We start from the raw sequence: 19,088 nt of genomic DNA, 5'->3' as shown, positions 1-19,088 counted from the left end.
ACCAATCATTCCTGCTGTACTAGTGACCAACAAAGTGTTTTGGGTTTTTTTGCATTTATATTCAGATTTATCTTGCATTGCTTTCCCCGGAGATACTCTAATAGAGAGGGCAAGAGAGAATCGGTAACAAACCTGCTGTTGACAGTTAGCAAGCAATGGGTTCAGGTTTTACATGGAGGTTTATTAGATGGCTGAGGAAAAAGATCACTTGCTGAATGCACTCCAGTCTTCAACCTTCATCTTCTAAGGCTTGCCTTTTTTATCCCCATATTTGTCCTTCATTGCTTTCTGCACGTTAAGATCTAGGAAATATTTCTCATACCATTTCCCTGTAAAGAAGGCAAATCATAGTTCAGATACAGCCTCCTTCCTAGTGCTATTATACCCCAAGGATTATTCTAGCTGCAGAGCTCCTCTCTTCTTAAAATGCCAATTTTTAGTCCTCTTGTGACTTTGCCCAAACCCATTCATTGTCCTTGGCAGAAGCAGCACCCATCTAAGGAATTCAGCAAGGTACTTTTCCTGCAGAAGCCATACCTAGCTCATAAATCCTCCTTCCATGCCAATTTTTGGGATCTCTGATTGCCTTCTGAATTATATCAGGGGTGTAGGAATCTCTCATCAAGCTTCGGCTCTTCAGTGGGCCACCTGCAAGGAACAGCAAATAAGGAATTGTATGCAGAAATCACCCTACTGCAGTCCTGGAATTGATCAGGGGAGCAACACCAGCAGTTTCAAGGGCTGAAGAAAAGGTATGTGTTGACTGCAGTACCTTTGACCAGGTCTGTGACTAGCGCTGAACAATAACTTCATCATCACCCAGGAGGGAGCTTGTGTTTGCCAATTTATCTGCTTTTCATCCTCAAGTATGAGATACACACAGAGGTTGCTGTAAGGTATCATCTTTATTTGTATCCCAGTGCCCTTTCTTCGAGTGCCCACTTACCTCACATTGAATCTCCTCATTCATGTGAGTAGCTTCCTACTCAGCAGCACAACTCCACAAAAAAACTACCATCTTAACACTCCAGCCCTTCTTGATCCCCTTTTCTGCCACAATACTTGACAGATAATTCCCAACTGTGACTTCTGTATTCATCCCCTCTTGACTTTTAGCCACGAGGGGGCTTTATTTTAATCTCTCATCCTTTCCACTTCACCTTTCTTTTTATCACACCTTTTTCTTGACAATAATGATTTTGAGCTCCCTGAGGAAAGATGTTCTTCCTTTCTGTGTGACTACATAAACCGAGGACAATGCAGTCTTCAATACCCAGCAAGGTCTTGACATGGAACGTACTGTACAAGGCAAAGGAGTGTGTCTTATGCTGGTACATGAGAAACTAGAATCACAGACAATTATTTCAGAGTTTCTTGGATATGATGGTAACAAAATGGGATGATTGCTCAGTTTCCAATATTTGTTTTGATGGAAGGATCCTGGGGAACCTTGGAAACAGAGGTTTGGGCAAGATATTTCAGAGCCCCACATCTCTAAAGTCTTGAAGAGAAATAAAGTCAATACTGGAACTGGAGATAACTAGCAACTGGAGATGACAGGGGACACTGAATTGCAAATGGTGTCCATTTGGACAGGTCTGAACATGGAGGACAAGAGTCATGACTCGTTTGCTTTTCACATCTTGGAAAAAAAAGAGTGAATGAAAAGAAAGGGATAGGATACATAGAATAGAATGGGAGGATCTAGATTCTGTTTCCTCAAGTACCACAGTCTGGAAAAGCAGTGACTGTGGATAGAAGGAATAAGCAGAGAAAGTGAGTATCACCTATAGTCAGATGTCTGCACATAGCAATGTGGCTGCCCTGAGTCCTGGCAAAGCATAGATGGAATCAGCTTTGAAGGTCAGGGATAGGCATGTGTGTCCCCTCACCTTGGAAGAGATTTGATCTCAGGTTGTAACCCAGCTGCTCGTAATCTGAAAGAGATGTCCAGTCCAAGGACTTTTTTGTCACTTCAGTACAGTCAGTGAGTCTTTTCTGTCCTGTGTCTAAATCTGCATTGCACTGAGCTTGACGTTGCTGAAAACACAAACAACAGAGAACCACTGTCATTCCACATTTCCTAAGTGCAAACTCCTGGCATTTCCGCCCCTGCATAGCTCTCTGAGCTATGATTAATCCCTGAGACCTGGGTCTATCCTTGAGTCTCTCTCAGTGCTGTTAAAACTGAAGCCATGGCCCATGGTGATAAATATGGTAATTGTGAGTCTGCTGGCACTAGCAGCAGCTCAAATGGGATCTGGATCAGGTAGGGATGTATGTTTGGATTTGTCAAATTAGCTCAGGACATGATATACAGGCTTACCTTCTGCTCTTGAGGCAGTCATTGGAATGAAGACATCAGCCAGAGGGGTAGGAAGCCTAGTGCTTCACCAGGGCTGACTTGAACCACCACCAGCTTGGGTTTTACACTGTGCCACTTCTTTGCAGCAGCATGTCTTATACAATATTGGGATCCTGAAGCTGAAGTTACTGTATCAGTCAGACTTCAGGAGTCAGTGCTGCATGCTCTGCAAAGGTATTAAGGGACAGATCCTCTTCCACAAAAAGAACAAGGCCACAAGAGATGAAGAGAGGAAGCCAGTCCTAACTCATGGGGCACAATCTGCTTCTTTTCTCTATCACTGTTGATCCTTTTTAAAGAAGAACCACACAGTTACACATGATCAAAGTGCAGGAATCTGTGCTGCTAAATAAACTGCTGTGTTAACTTCCACCTCCTACGTAAAACAAAACCAGGTCTGTTTGTTATTATTACTATATTCAGTGGAAAGAACTTTACAGTCTGCTGATGTAGAAATTCCTCCTCTTCTCCCATTTCTTCCAACAAAGCAGAATTTTGTGTAGTGAGGCAATGGGCCTATTTCCCAAATCCCATTCATCAATAACTTTCTTTTTCCCAGTTACTCCTGGACAAAATGACACTGAAGCCTGAAACTGTTCCTACTTTCTAGTTTGTAACTATATGATGTTATTGTCATGCTTCTTGTTTTGCTTCTGACCCCGAGGGTCCAAAGTCAAAGCACCGCTCAGAGATTCCTACATCTTGATGCCAAGAAGGACTTTAAGGCCATTTTACCATCCTTCTCAATAACAGAAGTCACAAGAAGTATGTCTGATTCCTTTGCTAAGCCAATCCTGTGACGGGCAATAGACAATCAATCAGAAAAGACATATCTTGATCAAAGAGCTAAAAATGGTTAAACTTGATCTTTCTTTCTGAATGAAAGATTTAGCATAGCCTAACACACTGACTTTCTTGACATGCAGCCTTGGAGGAAGAGGGAGCTGTCTTTTGAGGCAGAAAACTAACCTCCTCAGATAGGTGTAGGAACTGGCCATTCTCACCAGCCACCAGGTGTGGCCAAGAGTGGTTTCATATGCCTTCCACATTTGACTGGGTCTCCAAAATATGAGGAGGTTTCATTGACTTTTCAGACCTGAGGAGCCCCATGAATGTCAAAATGAGACTAGATTTTTTTTTTTTTCAAAGGAATGATCCATGATTTACCAAGAGGAAAAGCCTCTTCCATAACTACCTATCTCACCTGGTCCATGATCCCTGGTGATGTCACAGTGATTTGTACAAGCAGGCAGGTCCTGCTGAAGTCCAGGTGCAGAGGTGGGATGGAAGCTGAAGAGTGGAGATGGTTGCTGGGGAACAGCATTCCCTCCTCCTATGAGCTATGAGCTCCATCTCCATGGGAAACAGAATCCACATGGTGTAAAAGGATTATCCTGGCAGATTGAAAAAACAAACAAGGAGCAGAGTAAAAGGTCCATGTCTCATGAAATACCTGTACCCAGAAGTTCACATCACACACAGGATTTCTTGGAAACTCTCCTAACACAGTCATGATAATCAACAAGACTGTACGTCAGCAGAATTGCATCTTCTAGCATCTCCAAATGCTTCACATGAGCTCCTGATCCTCATCAGAGAGGAAGGAGAATCATAGAATCATAGAATAACCTGAGTTGGAAGGGACTCAATAGGATTGTTGAAGTCCAATTCCTGGCTCTGTATAGGGCAGCCCCCAGAATCATACTATGTACTTGAAAATGTTGCCCAAATGCTTCTTGAACTCTGTCAGACTTGGTGCCATAACTAGTTCCCTGGGGAGCCTGTTCCAGTGATGGATCACCCTCTGGGCGAAGAACCTTTTCCTAATATCTAACCGAAACCTCCCCTGACATGGCTTCATGCCATTCCCTCAGGTCCTGTCACTGGTCACCAGAGAGAAGAGATCAGTGCCTGCCCTCCCGCTTCCCCTCAAGAGAAAGTTGTAGACTCCAGGCTGAACAAGTCAAGTGATCTCAGCCACTTCTCATATGGCTTCCCCTCTAGACCCTTCACTATCTTTGTTGCCCTCCTTTGGATGCTCCCTAACATTGTTGTGGTGCCCAAAACTGCACACAATATTCAAGGTGAGGCTGCCCCAGTGCAGAGCAGAGCGGAACAATCCCCTCCCTTGACTGGCTGGCGATGCTTTGCCTGATGCCCCCCCAGGACAAGGTTGGCCCTCCTGGCTGCCAGGGCACTGCTGACTCATACTCAACCTCGCCTGCCCTGCCTATCCCTCCTGAAGAGCCTGTAAACATCCAACATTCAGTCACAGGACTCATCCTCTAAGTTTCATTTATGCCAATGATGTCGTATCTCTGGGACTGGGCCAAAGGTTCAAGCTGCTTGTTTGTTCCTCATGCTGTATGCATTGGCAGAAACATTTTGAGTGTGGTTCATCGTAGCTGACACCTCATGGAGCAGACCGAGGGATCTTACTTCCTCAAGTTTTGGCATGCCACCCCATTGCTTATCACTGGCAAGCCTGGTTTTGTCCCTTTCCCCCTTCCAATCTAGCTTAAAGCTCTCTCAATAAGCCCTTCTAACTCCTGAGCTAAGATCCTTTTCCCCCTTTGAGACAGGACGACCCCATTTGTTGTCAGCAGGCTCCATGTTGTATAAACTGACCCATGATCAAAAAAACAAAAACTCTGCTGGTAACACCAGTCTCAAAGCCAGGTATTCCTCTACATGATCTCCCTGTTTCTTGCCCCATCATTCCCTGCAACTGGCAGGATGGAAGAGAACACAACTTGTGCTCCAGATCCCTTGATCTGTTGAGCCAAGACCCTGAGGTCCCTCTGGATTGTTTGCAGCCTTCTTGTTGGGACCTCATTGCTGCCTATCTGGAAAACCAGTAGAAGTAATAATCAGTGGGCTGGGAAGTTCCTCTGCGATGTGCCTTACCTGAATGCCAGCAAGGTAACACACGTCCTGATGGGTTGGATCTAGTTGGCATATGGAAGGCACCCCCATTTTCCACATTACAAATGGGAAGAGATTGGGCTGGCAAAAAGTCTTACATTGAGTTAATGATAGAACCATTGCTTGACCCTCCCGTGTCCCGCATCCAGTCCAATATTTTAGCCCCTGACTTTTCATTCATCCTGCTCCTGACTCGAACTCTCATCAGGCCACTGGAATTTCTGCAAGTCTCCAGGGAATTGTGTAACTCTCCTTCATGTTGCAAAGGTGCTTTTCCCACTCAGCACAAGCATGTTACAAGTAACAGAGAAGAGTTCAATATATTCACAGATTCATCATCTTAGATTTTATTAATTGAGAAAACCCAGAAGATTAATAGAAAGCTACCGATCCTTCTTCAAAAAATTTGCAAAATACAAATCAGCATATTTTTTCCTTACTTCTACCTCCTCCCTTTCGCTTTACTCTGGGCTGGAAAAAGCTGCTAGATCTCACTGCCCAAGACAAAGTTCTCCCTCTAGGCCTTGTTGCGCTTCACCTCAGAGACCTTGTAGTGTGGTGGGGCACGGTGGAACCACTCTGACCAGGAACCATCATAAACAGCCACATCCTGCTTGCCACACAGGAAGGCTGCCAAGGCAATCTGACACGCCGTGACACCTTTGCGGCATGTGGCCGTCAGTGGCTTTGAGAGATCCACTTTCTTCGCACGGAAAATTTCTTGGATCTCCTCAATACTCTTCTCATGTCCGGTTTCGGATAGGAATGAGTGGAAGGGTATGTTCACAGCACCAGGGATGTGGCCAGATTCCAGCCCTGCAAGAGTGAACAGGAAAAGGAAATGTGAGCAAGGACACATTAATGTAGGTGGTGAAAGATGTTCAAGAAACAAATATTAAAGAGGCATCACTGAAGATACTTTCACTCTCTCCAACAGACTCGTTTGTTTCACTTGATGATGAAGATGCAAAGCAGTACAGGGCTAAAAGGAGGAGGACAATGATTATTCAACTTTGCTGAAGTCAAAGCTTCCAGAACATTTAGCAAACTCTTTCCCCACTGAAAGTAGTGAGAAGTAGAAATCTGACAAAGCCCTAGACATGACAGCAATCAAAGAACCAACACAGAAAAAGCCCTAACAAAGGCATTATAGGCATCTATGTAAAGATGAATGCAACAGTGCATTTTTGAGCTTCCCCAAGTATGCTAGCAGTGCATAGAAACAGTTTTCAGAAGCAGGAAGCATGGTCTCTACGTGGAATTTGTGAAAGCAGTTATATGTTCACAGTTTATTTCTGTGTCACCTTAAAATCATATTTCAGAAAAGTAAATAACAGAAATCACAGTAAATCATAAAGCAACTTTAAAGTCAGTTATATTATTGCTGAGGCAGCTGTCCTGGGACAATGGGGTCAGAGAAGTGAGAAGTCAGATTTTGTATCACTTTTTATCCACTCTATGGATTAAATCAGCATGGGTTATGTTTTTCTGCTGGTATAGCTGACCACTTCAGGCAAGTTGAAAGCTGCATTTCAAAATGAAGTCTTTAGAGAGAAGCAGATAAAAAAATATGATGGATAAGGTTGTCATCATGCCCTTCAAATACAAACTCCGTCACTATAGGCTTAATCAGTAGAAGTTTTTCCACTGATTTTGAGAGGTTTTGGATCAAGCCTTCCTGGAGCCAGAAACACTATATATTACGTTGAAAATGCATTTTGGGGAATGATTCCTTGCTAGGTTTGAACTTCTAGTGAGACAACCCTGAGAAAGTTACTTACATAGTAATCTATTTCACTGACAGCTTTCCAGTTGCCCAAGTCACCAGGGTAACTGATGTCAGGAGAAGAGACTGGGGCAGGGAACCTGTCACAAATGATTCTAAACTATACCTAGTCAGAGATTGACATCACACATCATAATGACACTGCAGTCTCATCATTCATGCAGACTGATGTCATGACATGACGAGATATATCATATAGAGAAAACAGGGCTTTGGTAGCGTATCGAGGAGGGGAATTTTGCTCTGCTGGACAAAGACAGAGCCTAAAGACAACCAAAGATGTCCTGAGTCAGCTTCACAAGTTCTCTCCCTATTCCAGATGGCTCCTCTTTGTCTCTTGATTCATCCACCCTGAGTGCTTTAGAAATATGGCACAGTTGTCTAGTAGTCACCTCATGCATCCTTCAGAAGTGTTTAGCATTACTGAGAGAAGTCAGGAGAAAAACTGCTGACTTCTGCAGGGACTAACATCTAAAAAGGAAAAAAAAAATTAGAGACAGTGTTTTGGACCGATGCTTTCACCACATTTTTCCAGTTTCAGAAAACAACAGTTTATCACTTCAGTACAGAGAACTGCAAAACTCAGTTATCAGTATAGTGTCTGTATGACAGAGGAAATAAAACCTGAGTGTGAGAAAACGTCATATGTAGTTCTCAGACTGCAAAGCTTCTTACTAAAGAAAGCCTGGGTTAGGCTACCAGTCTCCCACAGAGTGAATGCTCCTGACCCCGTCATTCAGCAAGGGATTTCTGCGGGGCTCTGCTGCAGTACCAGTGATCTCCCCAATACAGACAAGTCTGTGAATCACAGAACAATGCTCTCACACCATCCTAGGGCACTGGGAAGTGAACTGAGATCAGGAAGTCCCGGAGGCTGAACTAGAAGAGAACTCTTGCTCAAAGGGAACTCTTACTCAAAGAAGCTTGCTGGGCCATCGATTCAGGTCCTAGGTGTCCCAGGTACCACGGTCATTATCACCTGTCTAGCCTGTTCACACACCTTAAAATAGGTTTGTACCCCTCTCTTATTGGAGACTGCTGTGACAACTCATCACCCTTAAAGAACTCTATGGGTAGGAGCTGAGCAGATCTGAAAAGAACACTCTCATTTCAGAGCAGTTTTGATTTTGATCTATAGGGAGACTTCCTTGCTCCAGAGATTCAAAACTCTGTTGGAGTCAGAGACCAGTGCTTGCACTCTGCGGTTGAAAGATGGGGAATTCTGTAGAAACTGCATTTACTCATCTATGTGGGTGTTCAGCTGAAAGATAGAGCTGAAACTGCACAACCACAATCCCTTGTGCTGCCTAAGAAGTGCTTTTGAGTGGTTGAGAAAGTTTCATCATCTCTCTCTGCTAGGTCAAGAGCAGAGAAACACAGGTCTGGAAGGCAAGGCTGGATGCAGCTGGGATCTTAACAGGGGAGAGGATACATCTGCTCCTGCCTCAGACAGAGCATACTCCATGCCAGATTCCTGCAGTCACCCTTAGAAACTCCAGAAAGGAACCCCAGGACTAGAGAGCCTGGGTCCCAGCTACTACAGTGATCACTTTACAGGCTCCCTCTCAAAAAAAGCATCTATCTCAGAAACAGTTTGGATTCTTGTCACGAAACTTCCCACTGAGGCACCTCCTTGATCATGTGAGGAGGAATAGTGATTTTCAATATTTACTTCATCACGGTCAGTCCATACACCATTTATCCTTGAGCTAACACTGCCCTACAGCTGAAATAGTCTCTTCCCCCTTCTGCTATTGCTCCAATAGACTGATGGCAAGTCCTCAGCACTCTCAACAACCTCATGTCCTCAGCCTAAACCCAGTAAGAGCCTGTTAGATATGCTTTTCTCTGCTTTGGCCACTCTAGGAACAGTTCTAGGTGTCCACTAGTCTTCTGGATAAGGAAGTGACATTTCCTAGCATCATAGTTGGTAGACAGGAGGTTAATGATTGCTATTACCAAGGTTAAATTGCATCTGAGGTTCTTGCATTCAAGTCTTATCATCTTCTATTGCTTCCAAACGTGGGTCTTCAGCTTGTAAGACAAACATAAGTAGTTAAGTGTTTTGGGCTACTAAGCACCCAACTCTGCGTAGTGTTATACTTCCTGTCACTTCTGTATTTGCAGGTGCCACTTCATAATACTCCCCATATGACCATTAAGACCTTCCCAAGGCTATGCCAGCAGCACATTTCAATAGCAACCCCCTATTTTCAGTGCCTTGATGATTCAGAAAAACATGAAATAAAACACAGAAGCATAATAATGGGACCATGCTGGCAACTTCCAGCCCCACAGATCTCCTTTCAGCATAAGCTTATCTCCCTTATCTCCTTTCCAGTCAAATTTTTAAAAAATCTAACAGTACTTGTGCTATTGGCCGTCTCCTTATATTGAACTAATAACTGCCGCTCTAATGTCATGTCCAAAGTATTAATGAAGTCCAAATGGAACAACACTACCTTGTAGGTGCTTCCAATGGCTGAAAGAAAAGATCAGACATAACTTCCAGACATGCATGTTCCCATTTTTCTTATCTAGCCAATCAATTCTGCCGGCAAGGAAATAAAGCCCTTGGCTGCAGGGAGTGTTTACCAAGGTATTTTACTCAAATTTGCCTGCATTTAAAATAATTTTTCTTGAAGTGTTTTTTGAAAGCCTTCTAGTCTATCCATGTTAGGGTAATAGCCCAACAGCCGACTAGATTGTGCTGTATCTCCTATCCAAAATATGCCCTTTGCTAGTGTTTCTGTCCTACAGAACCATTCTCTGATTAAATGTATCAAATTCTTGCCTCGTGGAGTTGCAATGTCACACAACTAATTTTTGACACATATTTGGGATAGAGATCAGCTGCCTCACAGACTTGAGCACGGGGATATCTTCTGGTTACACTCTATAAATAATAATTTAAACTTATTTCCCCTTATTTCTGCTCTCCTTCAGAAGACTTATCTTTAGGATAGAAGAAAAGACTGTAGCACAGACTCAAGACTCAGTATAATCCTGAGACTATACACAAATAATCTTTTACCTGGAACCCCTGCTAACTGCATAGCAACCTTATTTTTTCTTTCTCTCCATGTTCTCTTTTTATTCACTTTGTTCCAGAAGTTTTTGTATTTGTTTTAAGTCCTTTTGCCAAGTCTCACTCAGCTTGGTGTCTGGCAATCCTTCCTCACAATTTGTAACCTGTAATATGTTATCTTCTTCAATACTTAATCCCCTTTTCCACATCTGTTAGACTCTCTGCTTACATGTAGTTTTTATTGTTGGCCATTTATCTAGCTAAGACTACAGCCCCTCCTCTCCAGCCTTCCCTTTGCGATGAAAGCTCCAGATGGAATTTTTTTAATGTCAAAGAGGTAAAAGACATGCTCTGTCCATATTTAACTCCCTGTGGTTTCGGAGTGTGCTGGCTGCAGATAGCTGTTCTTTTCCAAATGCTGCCTCTCTTGCCTGGTTGTTTGTAGCAATCTGAAATTCACATATCAGCAGAAAAGGATTATGTAGCAGGCCATGGACTGCAGGAGCTGGGAGAAACTCCTTACTCTGAGGAACTTCCTCAGAAGACCTATTGATATTTAACTATGTTGATTGTCATGTCTCCTTCAGCAAGATATGGAAAGACTTTGTGATGATGTTATCAGACCACGTAGAAACCTCTTTGTTCTTTTCCCCATGTGGTCCTAGCTAAGGGAAAACATTAACCAACTGTGTAACAGTAGCAGAAAATTGTGTAATCCTCTAGTTGGCATAATCCATCCCCTAGTTAGCATAACCTGTCCTCCTCATTAACATGTCCTGCCCCCAAGACCCTTATATTGTGAAGCGTGTGTTCAATAAATATTCCAGTTTTCACCCCCAAACCTGGGGTTGTTAGTTATTGACCTCTTCACTTGTTTATCTCTCTCTTCCATCAAATGGTATTTCCCGGAAGGGACAATTACTGATCTTGTCTAATCTACAATGAGCACATTGTAAGGAACACTTTAGGCTTGGTCCTGGCCTGCTCCCTGAGAGTCCTCATAGGTTCCTGTGGGTTGAAACAGACTTTGATAAAGTCTCTCACTCTCCATTGTTGTGCCTCAAGTATTACTACATGGCAAAGGTAGAGCCAGCCCACTCCCAGCTGCAAACTCCTCTCGGAGAAGAGAGGGGAAAAAAAGCTACATTTCATTCTCACTCCCACTGAACGTTCAAGCTGAGCAAAAGCTTTATGTTTGGGGGAGGCAGGACTGAGAGCTGGGAAAATGGGCAAAATCTGAAGAGTTCTGTATGCAGAAGGGAGATAAGGACAACCCCAGGGCTGAGAATGAGAAGAAAAGCACACAGAAGCTCATGAAATTGTTTTGGGTTTGCTTTCTTTTTTAGAGGATGGACTTCTTGCCTGGCAACTTTCCCCTCTTTTCTCAGATGTCTACAAAGGAATGCAGAAATTCACAACTCTTCTGTATGCATTTGTTTAGCTGTGATTCTTGTTCATCAGTTTTCAGTGCCCAGCGCTCAGAGAGGGCCAGCACTGGTAACCATCATGTAATTACTTTTATCATCTGCCTCTGGGTCATTAGTTCCTCCAGAAACACAGCACTGTGCAGGGACACCATTAACTACTTGGTGCGTAGGTCAGGACTGCACATCTGACAGGCTTATGCTGCACACCCCGCACAAACAACCAAAGCAACACCTGCATTTAAGACCTATGAGACCTGGCTTACAGAAACATCCATTTTTTCTCCACTTGGGCAACTGAGGTAAGCCTCTCCCAGCAACTAAAAATTAGCCATGTATTATGGCTTATCTTTACCGCTACAGAGGTCTTAATCTCAGCAAAGTAGCTGCTGCATAAAAATAAAATGGGAACAATTAATTCTTACCACAAAGAACTGAAAAACCAAAGAGGTAAAAGAATCAGCTGCAATTAGCCTCTTCTAGAGATGGAGTTCACGGAGCTGGAGAGATTAATTGACTTAATTAGGAAGTCAAGAGCTGAGGCAATAATTAAACTGAAATCACCTGAGAAGGCACCAAGTTCCTTAACCTGATGACCATTTTTCTTCTCTAAATTGCACCCTCCCTGATTTGATGACCCCTGCAATTAATCAGCATTGATTTCAAATTGCTCTTTTAGGTGTAAGCGCTGTCTTTTACCCAGTGCTGGCTGATGCTCAGATACTGGATAGCCTGGTCCAGAAGGCTGTCAAGCTCCTGTGGAACCAGCAGCTGCAGCTGGAGAGCTTATCCTGCTGGATCTGCTGTGGGAAGCAAAACTGGACCACCTCAAATAAACTGTTTCATGCTGACTCATTTCAAAGGAAAAATCTGTTTTGGAGATGCTGTTGGGGCTGTGGTATTTGTCACCTGGTGACAACCCCCGCTTTGGGAAAGGGAACACAAAATCCACCAGCTCCCAGCAAGGAGCATTTTACTCACATCTTGGGGTTAAAATGCAACCTTCACTTTGATGGGCTGCGGTAGGCGAAGAAGTAGAATGTAGAAATAGAATAAGCCTAATTCCCCCTTTCACCCTGCAACACTGTCCTCTATCACTCCCATTACCTTTCTCACCTTCCACATTGTCTTGCACAGACACTTGTCTCACTGGAGACATTTGGGCAAACCACGTGCAGAGTCATTTACAGCCAAACACTCCTGAGGTGCGGATGCAGGAATTTATTTCAGGACATGGTGTCACACTGACTGGCTGTACAGCAGCACACACTAAGTAAACAGCCAGAACAGAATGCCAACAACCTGCAGGGCAGCAGTGCAGCACTGCCTGGGGATTGCAGAAGCCCACGGCATGCCGGCTCCAGCAGCACTGGGCTCTGCTCAGACTCAACAGCTGCTGCTGAGCTTTTCTGTGCTTTCTTCTAAAACCTCTGCATTCCTTTTCTGTGATTCCCTTACTGAGGAATGCATTCAGTGCAGGTAGCTTGATGTGCAGCTGCAGTGTCAGCTGCAGGTTGAGCTCTGGGTGGTGGAAGCCCCAGGCAAGAGGCCACAAACTGGCCTTTGCACAAAAAAGGGCACGGGAACCTGTGGTGCCAGCCAGGTGACCGGACACTCAGAGACACAGCAGGAACCGAGGACACTGGAGAAAGAGCCAAGACTTTGTCATGCTTAAGCTGTGAAGGTATGAAAGTCCAGTGTTTCCTTTGTTTGTGCTCTCTCCTCGGAGGCACCAGCTCAAACTGTTTCTGTGTTACTACGCTTTATGGAACTAGACTTTTGAGACTTTAATAAGGGAAACCCAGGGTTGAGCCGGTAAGGAAACCTGTGTGAGTGTGGTATGTGTAAGGGGTCAAGCAGGGCACCTGTTGGTTCACTGGAGCTGCCTGCTGCAAAGAGGCTTTAGTTCCAGCAGGTAAAGTCTCTGGTGGTGGGAGTGTGACTGCTGGAGTGCCTCCGGAACGGTCAGTCGGGGAAGTTTCTCTTACACCCTTTTGGAGAAGTTATTCTGGGATATACCAAGGCTTAAATTACACAGCAAGGGTCTCCTTTACCAACCAACTTGAATTTCATTCCAGGCACGTCGCTGTACCAGTTGTCCCCACTGCGCAGGATTTCTCCCACCCCTGCTGCTTGTGCATCCAGTGTTTGACCAAGGTAACAAAATCAATTTTTGTTCCTGTAACTTGGGGCATCCAAGAGAGGCTGACACTCCATACATTTGGTAAAGGTTTTGGGCTTTTCTTAGTTAAGCCAAAGAACAAAGATCAGCTCAGGCAAGTTATCTATTAGCTGGGAATCAGAGCAATAAGAAGAATGTCCCTTGGGTTACTGTATTACCTAAAACCTTGGCTTTTGCTGGTGCATTCATTATGGTGAGAGGTGCCTGTATGAATACTGATAGTTTTTGTGTGTCTGCTGGTGGTAGATAGGACCCTGAACAATCCCCTGGGAGCTCTCAGCTCTCATTTTGGATTCTGACTGATAAACTTCAGCAGTGTGCGGGATGGAGGATCTTGGAACCAAATGACTGCAGCCCTCTTCTCCTATTTCCTCCTACAGCTTTATAGCCAACTGCAACAAAAGCATTCTGTGATGGCACTGGGATCTGAACGCTCAACTGCGGATCCTTTAAGGTAAATCAACAAGTGAGGGTGAGGCATGCCTGTGCATTAGGAAAATCTGTTTGCCAACTGTCAGGAGCTGTTACACCCAGACTAGTATTGACACTCATCCTGCTCTGGGGCAGGTGCCGCTCCCACCTCCATTACCTTGGTCCAGCTCGGTCCCCCGGAACCGGCCCTCAGGGCGGGAATCCACCACCTGGAACTTTATGGACGACACGTTCTGTACCATCTCCTCAAAAGTCTTCACCAGGGCCCTATTTAGCCTGGCCTTGAAGACAGCAGGGGTGGGCTGGCTGACCTCTGCCGTGACGGGGTGCCCCTCCTTCACCCAGTTCTTGAAGCCACCGTTTAGTACAGAGACCTCCTTGTGCCCAAAGGCCCGGAACATCCACCAGGCGCGGGGGGCGTAGAAAGTGCCCACCTCGTCCCCGTCGTACACCACCACGTGGGTGTCATTGCTGACACCCAGCCGCCCCACGTAGTCGGCGAAGTGGGACTCGCTGGGCAGCATGAAGTCGTAGGGGGAGGACTTGTCCCGGCACTCCTCGATGTCGAAGAATGACGCCCCGGGGATGTGCCTCTCTTTGAACTCCTGACGGGCGTTTCGCTCCTTCGGGGGGTACCAGGAGGCGTCCAGCACCCGCAGGCCGGACCCCACCCGCCCGGCCCGCACCGCCTCCGACAGCCAGGCGGCGGAGACCAGCGCCCGGCTAAGCCCCTGCCGCGCCATCTCCAGGGACGGGCGGGGGTGCCGCGACCGGGACCCCGCAACCCTTACACGCGCACGAAATGGCGGCAGGGCCGCGGGCGGGAGGTGCGGCCGAGGGGCGGCGCGGAGGCGGCGGCAGCGCCGGGACCGGCCCGCTGGGAGCGCTCCCGCTCCCGCCCTCCGGCGGCGGCCATGGCTGGCGGGCACTGAGGCCCAGCGCGGAGGTACGGGAGGCGCGCAGGGAACCGCGGCCCCATCGGGACGGGGAGCTCGCAGAGGGAGGCGGCGGGGCCCCGGCTGCAGGTGTGCTGCGGGGCGGGCACAGCCGTGGGGCAGAGCCCTCCTGGTCGTGGGGCCGTGCCTCGCCCCAGGACACTCGGTCTTTGGGGCTGCCCCACGCCCCTCTGGCTGCTGTCAGCGCTGGCTGGGGTGCCTGGAGGTGGAGGGGCCACGTGAGCTGGGCGCAGGGCAGGATTGCCGTGGCTGTCCCGCTCCGGGCAGGGTTTGGGCTGAATTCTGTGAAGCTATTTTCAGGGCTGGAGTACTTCAAGCTCCTCATCGTAGGCTTAGCCAGCACCTCAGTGCAGCCAGAGGTCCCAACATGAATCTTAGTCCATTTCCTTTTTGAAAGGCTGGTTTCTAATTTGTGACTTTCTACCTTTTGCAGACAGGTGGATTCAGGTAGACTTCAGGAATTGGCTAATCTCGACCAGGACTCCGGAGTGATGTCGCAACAACTCCTCTACCGTGCACTGGTGTCTGCAAAATGGCTTTCAGAAGCCATCAAGTCCCAGCAAGCTGGGCTGGCCTTGAGAATCGTGGATGCATCCTGGTATTTGCCAAAGATGAAGCGTGACCCAAAGAGGGAGTTTGAGGAGCGCCACATCCCTGGTGCAGTTTTCTTTGACATTGACCAGTGCAGCGACCGAACCTCACCTTACGATCACATGTTGCCCAAGGCTAGTGACTTTGCCGAATATGTGGGGAAGCTGGGCGTGGGGAATGATTCCCATGTTGTGGTGTATGATGGCAGCGACCAAGGTCTCTTCTCAGCGCCCCGGGTGTGGTGGATGTTCCGGGTCTTCGGTCATGAAGCTGTTTCCCTTCTGGATGGTGGCCTGAAGAACTGGCAGCGAGAGGGGAATGCGCTGAGCTCTGGGAAAACCCCAGTAGCTCCATGCGAGTTCCACGCCTCCTTAGACAAGTCCCTGGTGAAAACGTATGAGGATGTCTTAGATAACTTGGATTCCCGTCGCTTCCAACTAGTAGATGCCCGTGCTGCAGGACGGTTCCGGGGAGTAGAGCCAGAGCCCCGAGATGGTAATGTGCCCTCTGAAACACTGGCATTTTAAAAAGGGTCTTAATTTAAGGTGCCCATCACTTTGACTCCTGTAGAAGTAATGAATATGGTTGTCCCTTATGGGATGGGACTTGAGGCAGTGTGTCCACCTGTCCTCCTCTCCTTTTGACTAGCAAGTGCTGCTCTTTGAAAATTCAGGAGTGGGGAAGTCACGTTTTTTTTTTTTCCCATGAGAGGCTGGAATGAGGAACATAGCTTTCCATACACCTTGAAAGATATTAATTGGTCTCTCCATGTACTGGTGCTGCTCTTCGCCTCAAATCGGCCTGTGGAAGTGCTTCATCAATGTGGGTTGCTCTGATGTGGAGAAAGATGTGGGAGAAAGAACAGGGTTGTGTCCATGTGGTAACCTGAGGGTTAGAGCTATCCTTCCTGAGTAATCAGTAATCTAGTAAAGAAAAGTTTAACAAAAATAAATGTTTTTGTTTTAACAAAATACACTAAACAATAAATATTCCTCCCAGTGAAACAGAGCAGGTTTTGCAATAGATTTGTGCCAGACAGTAGAGGTTAATTCCTATCTGTATTGTTTTTCCTCCAGGAATTGAGCCTGGTCATGTCCCTGGATCGACAAGCATCCCGTTCACTGATTTCCTCACAGAGTCTGGCTTAGAGAAGACCCCTGAGCAGATCCGCACTCTGTTCCAGGAGAAGAAGGTGGACCTCTCAAAGCCGGTGGTAGCCACGTGTGGCTCTGGGGTCACTGCCTGCCACGTGGTTCTGGGCGCATACCTCTGTGGCAAACCAGATGTTGCAGTGTACGATGGGGCCTGGGTGGAATGGTACATGCGGGCACAGCCTGAAAATATTATTTCTGAAGGAAAGGGGAAGACTGTGTAATAAGCTGCTTTGTCTCCCAGCTGTACAGGTAATGTGCCTTGAAACAGGATTTGGAAAAGGGGTTTAACATTCCTGGTTAAGTGTCTTGAGCTGAAGATGTTGGATAACAATTATGCGCACATGGTGCTTGGGCACTTTCTCCTTACCCTACTGTTGCTGCTTAGGAGAATAAAGATGAGAGCAGTTCTGGGCAGCCAGCTCTAGGTGACCCTGCTTGAGCAGGTAGGGTGAAACAGATGTCCTCCCAAGGTCACTTCCAACCTCAGCCATTCTGTGATTCTGTGCCTGTTTTACCCTATTGGATGGAAGGGAGAGAGTGCTGCTGCCAGCATGGAGAATTAATTGAGTAGCACGGAGAATTAATTGAGTCAAGCCGAGCTCCTGACTCAGAACATTCCACCATGTTCATTCATAGAATGGTCATACTTGTATAACTGTGCCTCGTAATCCAGCTCTCTGCCGCTGTTCTAGAAGCCATCTATGCACTTTATAGCCATTTTGAGTTCAAAACTTTGTGGAAAGACATGGCTGTTAAAAGGAGCAAATATGGCTTTCAGGTTGGCACTTAGGCTAGAGACTTAATTTGGATTTCTTCTTTTACTTGGACTCTAACTGCAATGTGTACTTAGCCAGACTTGTACCCCCATGGTCCCAAATCCCCCTTGAGAAAAAAGAAAAGATTCTGGGATTTAAAGAATGTAAATAAACATATGTTTCAAGGTCTTTCTGCGGAATGGATCTTATGTGAGTGTTGTTTGGATGATTCCTTTTCAGGAACTCTGCTTTTATGGGATCACTTTGTCTTGATGATTCAAATGAGGTATTTTCTTCTCTCTGTGAGTAGCACTATGCCTCTTACCCTCAACAAGGTCATTCATCCAGGAAAGACAGTGGCATGCCTCTCTTTTGGGTCTTTGCACTGTCTTCCTCTTTTCAGTCCTTGCCCATTTGCTTTCTTGGCCTGAAAGTCAACATTAGTCAGTTACAGGTCTCTTCTTCAAAGACTGAATGTCACCTCATTTGGTGGAAAATGGATTGCATGGGTGTTTTCATTCTTTCCATGGGACCATGTAACCTTCCCCTAAAAGCTTAGGGGAACTGAGACCTACAGAGGAATAGCCCACAGTGGCACCTATTTTTCCCCAAGACCATTGTCTTTTATATCTGAAAGCTGAAAGCACACCAGGTATCCCTGATAACGTTCAAGAATTTGTTCTTTCTGGGATCTTCTCTAGAAAAAAACCCAAACAAAAACCAAAAAGCCAAACCAAAAAACCATAGAACCCTCCCACAAAAAAGCCTGCATCTCACTAGTAATTTAGAAGTTAATGAGACAAGTTCTGTTCTCTTGGGCTTGCAGCAACAGGTACCTGTACATATCTACGGATGACAGAATTGTCCTTTCTAGGAGATGCAGTGGGTGCTTATTGTCAGAGATTTGCAGGGTACCCTCCTAGCCATTGATTGCAAGGATTGAATTCTTTCCTTTTCCTGAGTGGTTATTCTTTGCATTTCCTTTGGTCTCTTTTGGCTGCAGCTCTGGCTTCTTCCCGGCTTGCGTGCACGCAAACTCTATTTCTGCTCACCACCTGGGGAGCAGGAGTTTCACTGTCCAGTTTACTCCTTCCTCTGTCCTCCCCACTCACACATATGGTCTGACCCTTCTTTTTACTCAGTGACTGAAAGCATACAATTTCCCTGCTTGCAGCCAGCCTAACAACCCAACTGTTCAGAGACTTGGACCTTGTGTTACAGCAAGTGCTGAGTATACAGAGTGCACAGAGGTCTGAAACAAGTGACCCTTTAGTATACACTGAGGCTGATTTTGTGAATATGTGGCCAGGCTCCTAAATACAAACTGGAGGGCTGTGCCTGCTCTGTTTCTCCAGCAGATTTTAGTTGTTAGAGAAAATGGACATATTGTTTCATACTTTGTTAATCATTTGCAATGGATGGAGGGAGCTGGATTTTGCTTGTCCTTCCAGAATGTTTGGCAATGCAGCTTAAGCACTATGTTTCTTTTT

At 46.0% G+C, this 19,088-nt stretch overlaps 2 protein-coding genes across 6 annotated transcripts; one reads left to right on the top strand and one right to left on the bottom strand.

Moving 5' to 3' along the window:
- Positions 1 to 160: 160 nt before the first annotated feature.
- LOC108501460 (thiosulfate sulfurtransferase) lies at positions 161 to 14,938 on the bottom strand. Of its 2 annotated transcripts, XM_017823371.1 has the most exons (7): positions 14,300 to 14,938; positions 5,273 to 6,106; positions 3,570 to 3,759; positions 2,327 to 2,654; positions 1,893 to 2,040; positions 538 to 648; positions 161 to 329 (listed from the first exon to the last, which is right to left on the bottom strand). In XM_017823371.1, exons 1-2 carry the CDS (start codon positions 14,883 to 14,885, stop codon positions 5,808 to 5,810), a joined length of 885 nt encoding a protein of 294 aa, XP_017678860.1. In that variant the 5' UTR covers positions 14,886 to 14,938; the 3' UTR covers positions 161 to 329; positions 538 to 648; positions 1,893 to 2,040; positions 2,327 to 2,654; positions 3,570 to 3,759; positions 5,273 to 5,807. The 2 variants fall into 2 exon arrangements, with proteins under 2 accessions (XP_017678860.1, XP_017678859.1); XM_017823370.1 differs by lacking the exon at positions 2,327 to 2,654.
- Positions 13,090 to 17,807, top strand: MPST (mercaptopyruvate sulfurtransferase). Of its 4 annotated transcripts, none has more exons than XM_017823367.1 (5): positions 13,090 to 13,212; positions 13,607 to 13,685; positions 14,091 to 14,164; positions 15,532 to 16,184; positions 16,766 to 17,807. In XM_017823367.1, exons 3-5 carry the CDS (start codon positions 14,124 to 14,126, stop codon positions 17,062 to 17,064), a joined length of 993 nt encoding a protein of 330 aa, XP_017678856.1. In that variant the 5' UTR covers positions 13,090 to 13,212; positions 13,607 to 13,685; positions 14,091 to 14,123; the 3' UTR covers positions 17,065 to 17,807. The 4 variants fall into 4 exon arrangements, with proteins under 4 accessions (XP_017678856.1, XP_017678855.1, XP_017678857.1 ...); XM_017823366.1 differs by lacking the exon at positions 13,090 to 13,212 and adding an exon at positions 13,219 to 13,343; XM_017823368.1 differs by lacking the exons at positions 13,090 to 13,212; positions 13,607 to 13,685; positions 14,091 to 14,164 and adding an exon at positions 15,012 to 15,088.
- Positions 17,808 to 19,088: the final 1,281 nt, after the last annotated feature.

The sequence above is a fragment of the Lepidothrix coronata genome, unplaced genomic scaffold (assembly GCF_001604755.1).
Source record: "Lepidothrix coronata isolate B3197 unplaced genomic scaffold, Lepidothrix_coronata-1.0 Scaffold102, whole genome shotgun sequence".
Taxonomy (NCBI): Eukaryota; Metazoa; Chordata; class Aves; order Passeriformes; family Pipridae; genus Lepidothrix; species Lepidothrix coronata.
This window is presented reverse-complemented; position numbering and strand designations above follow the sequence as displayed.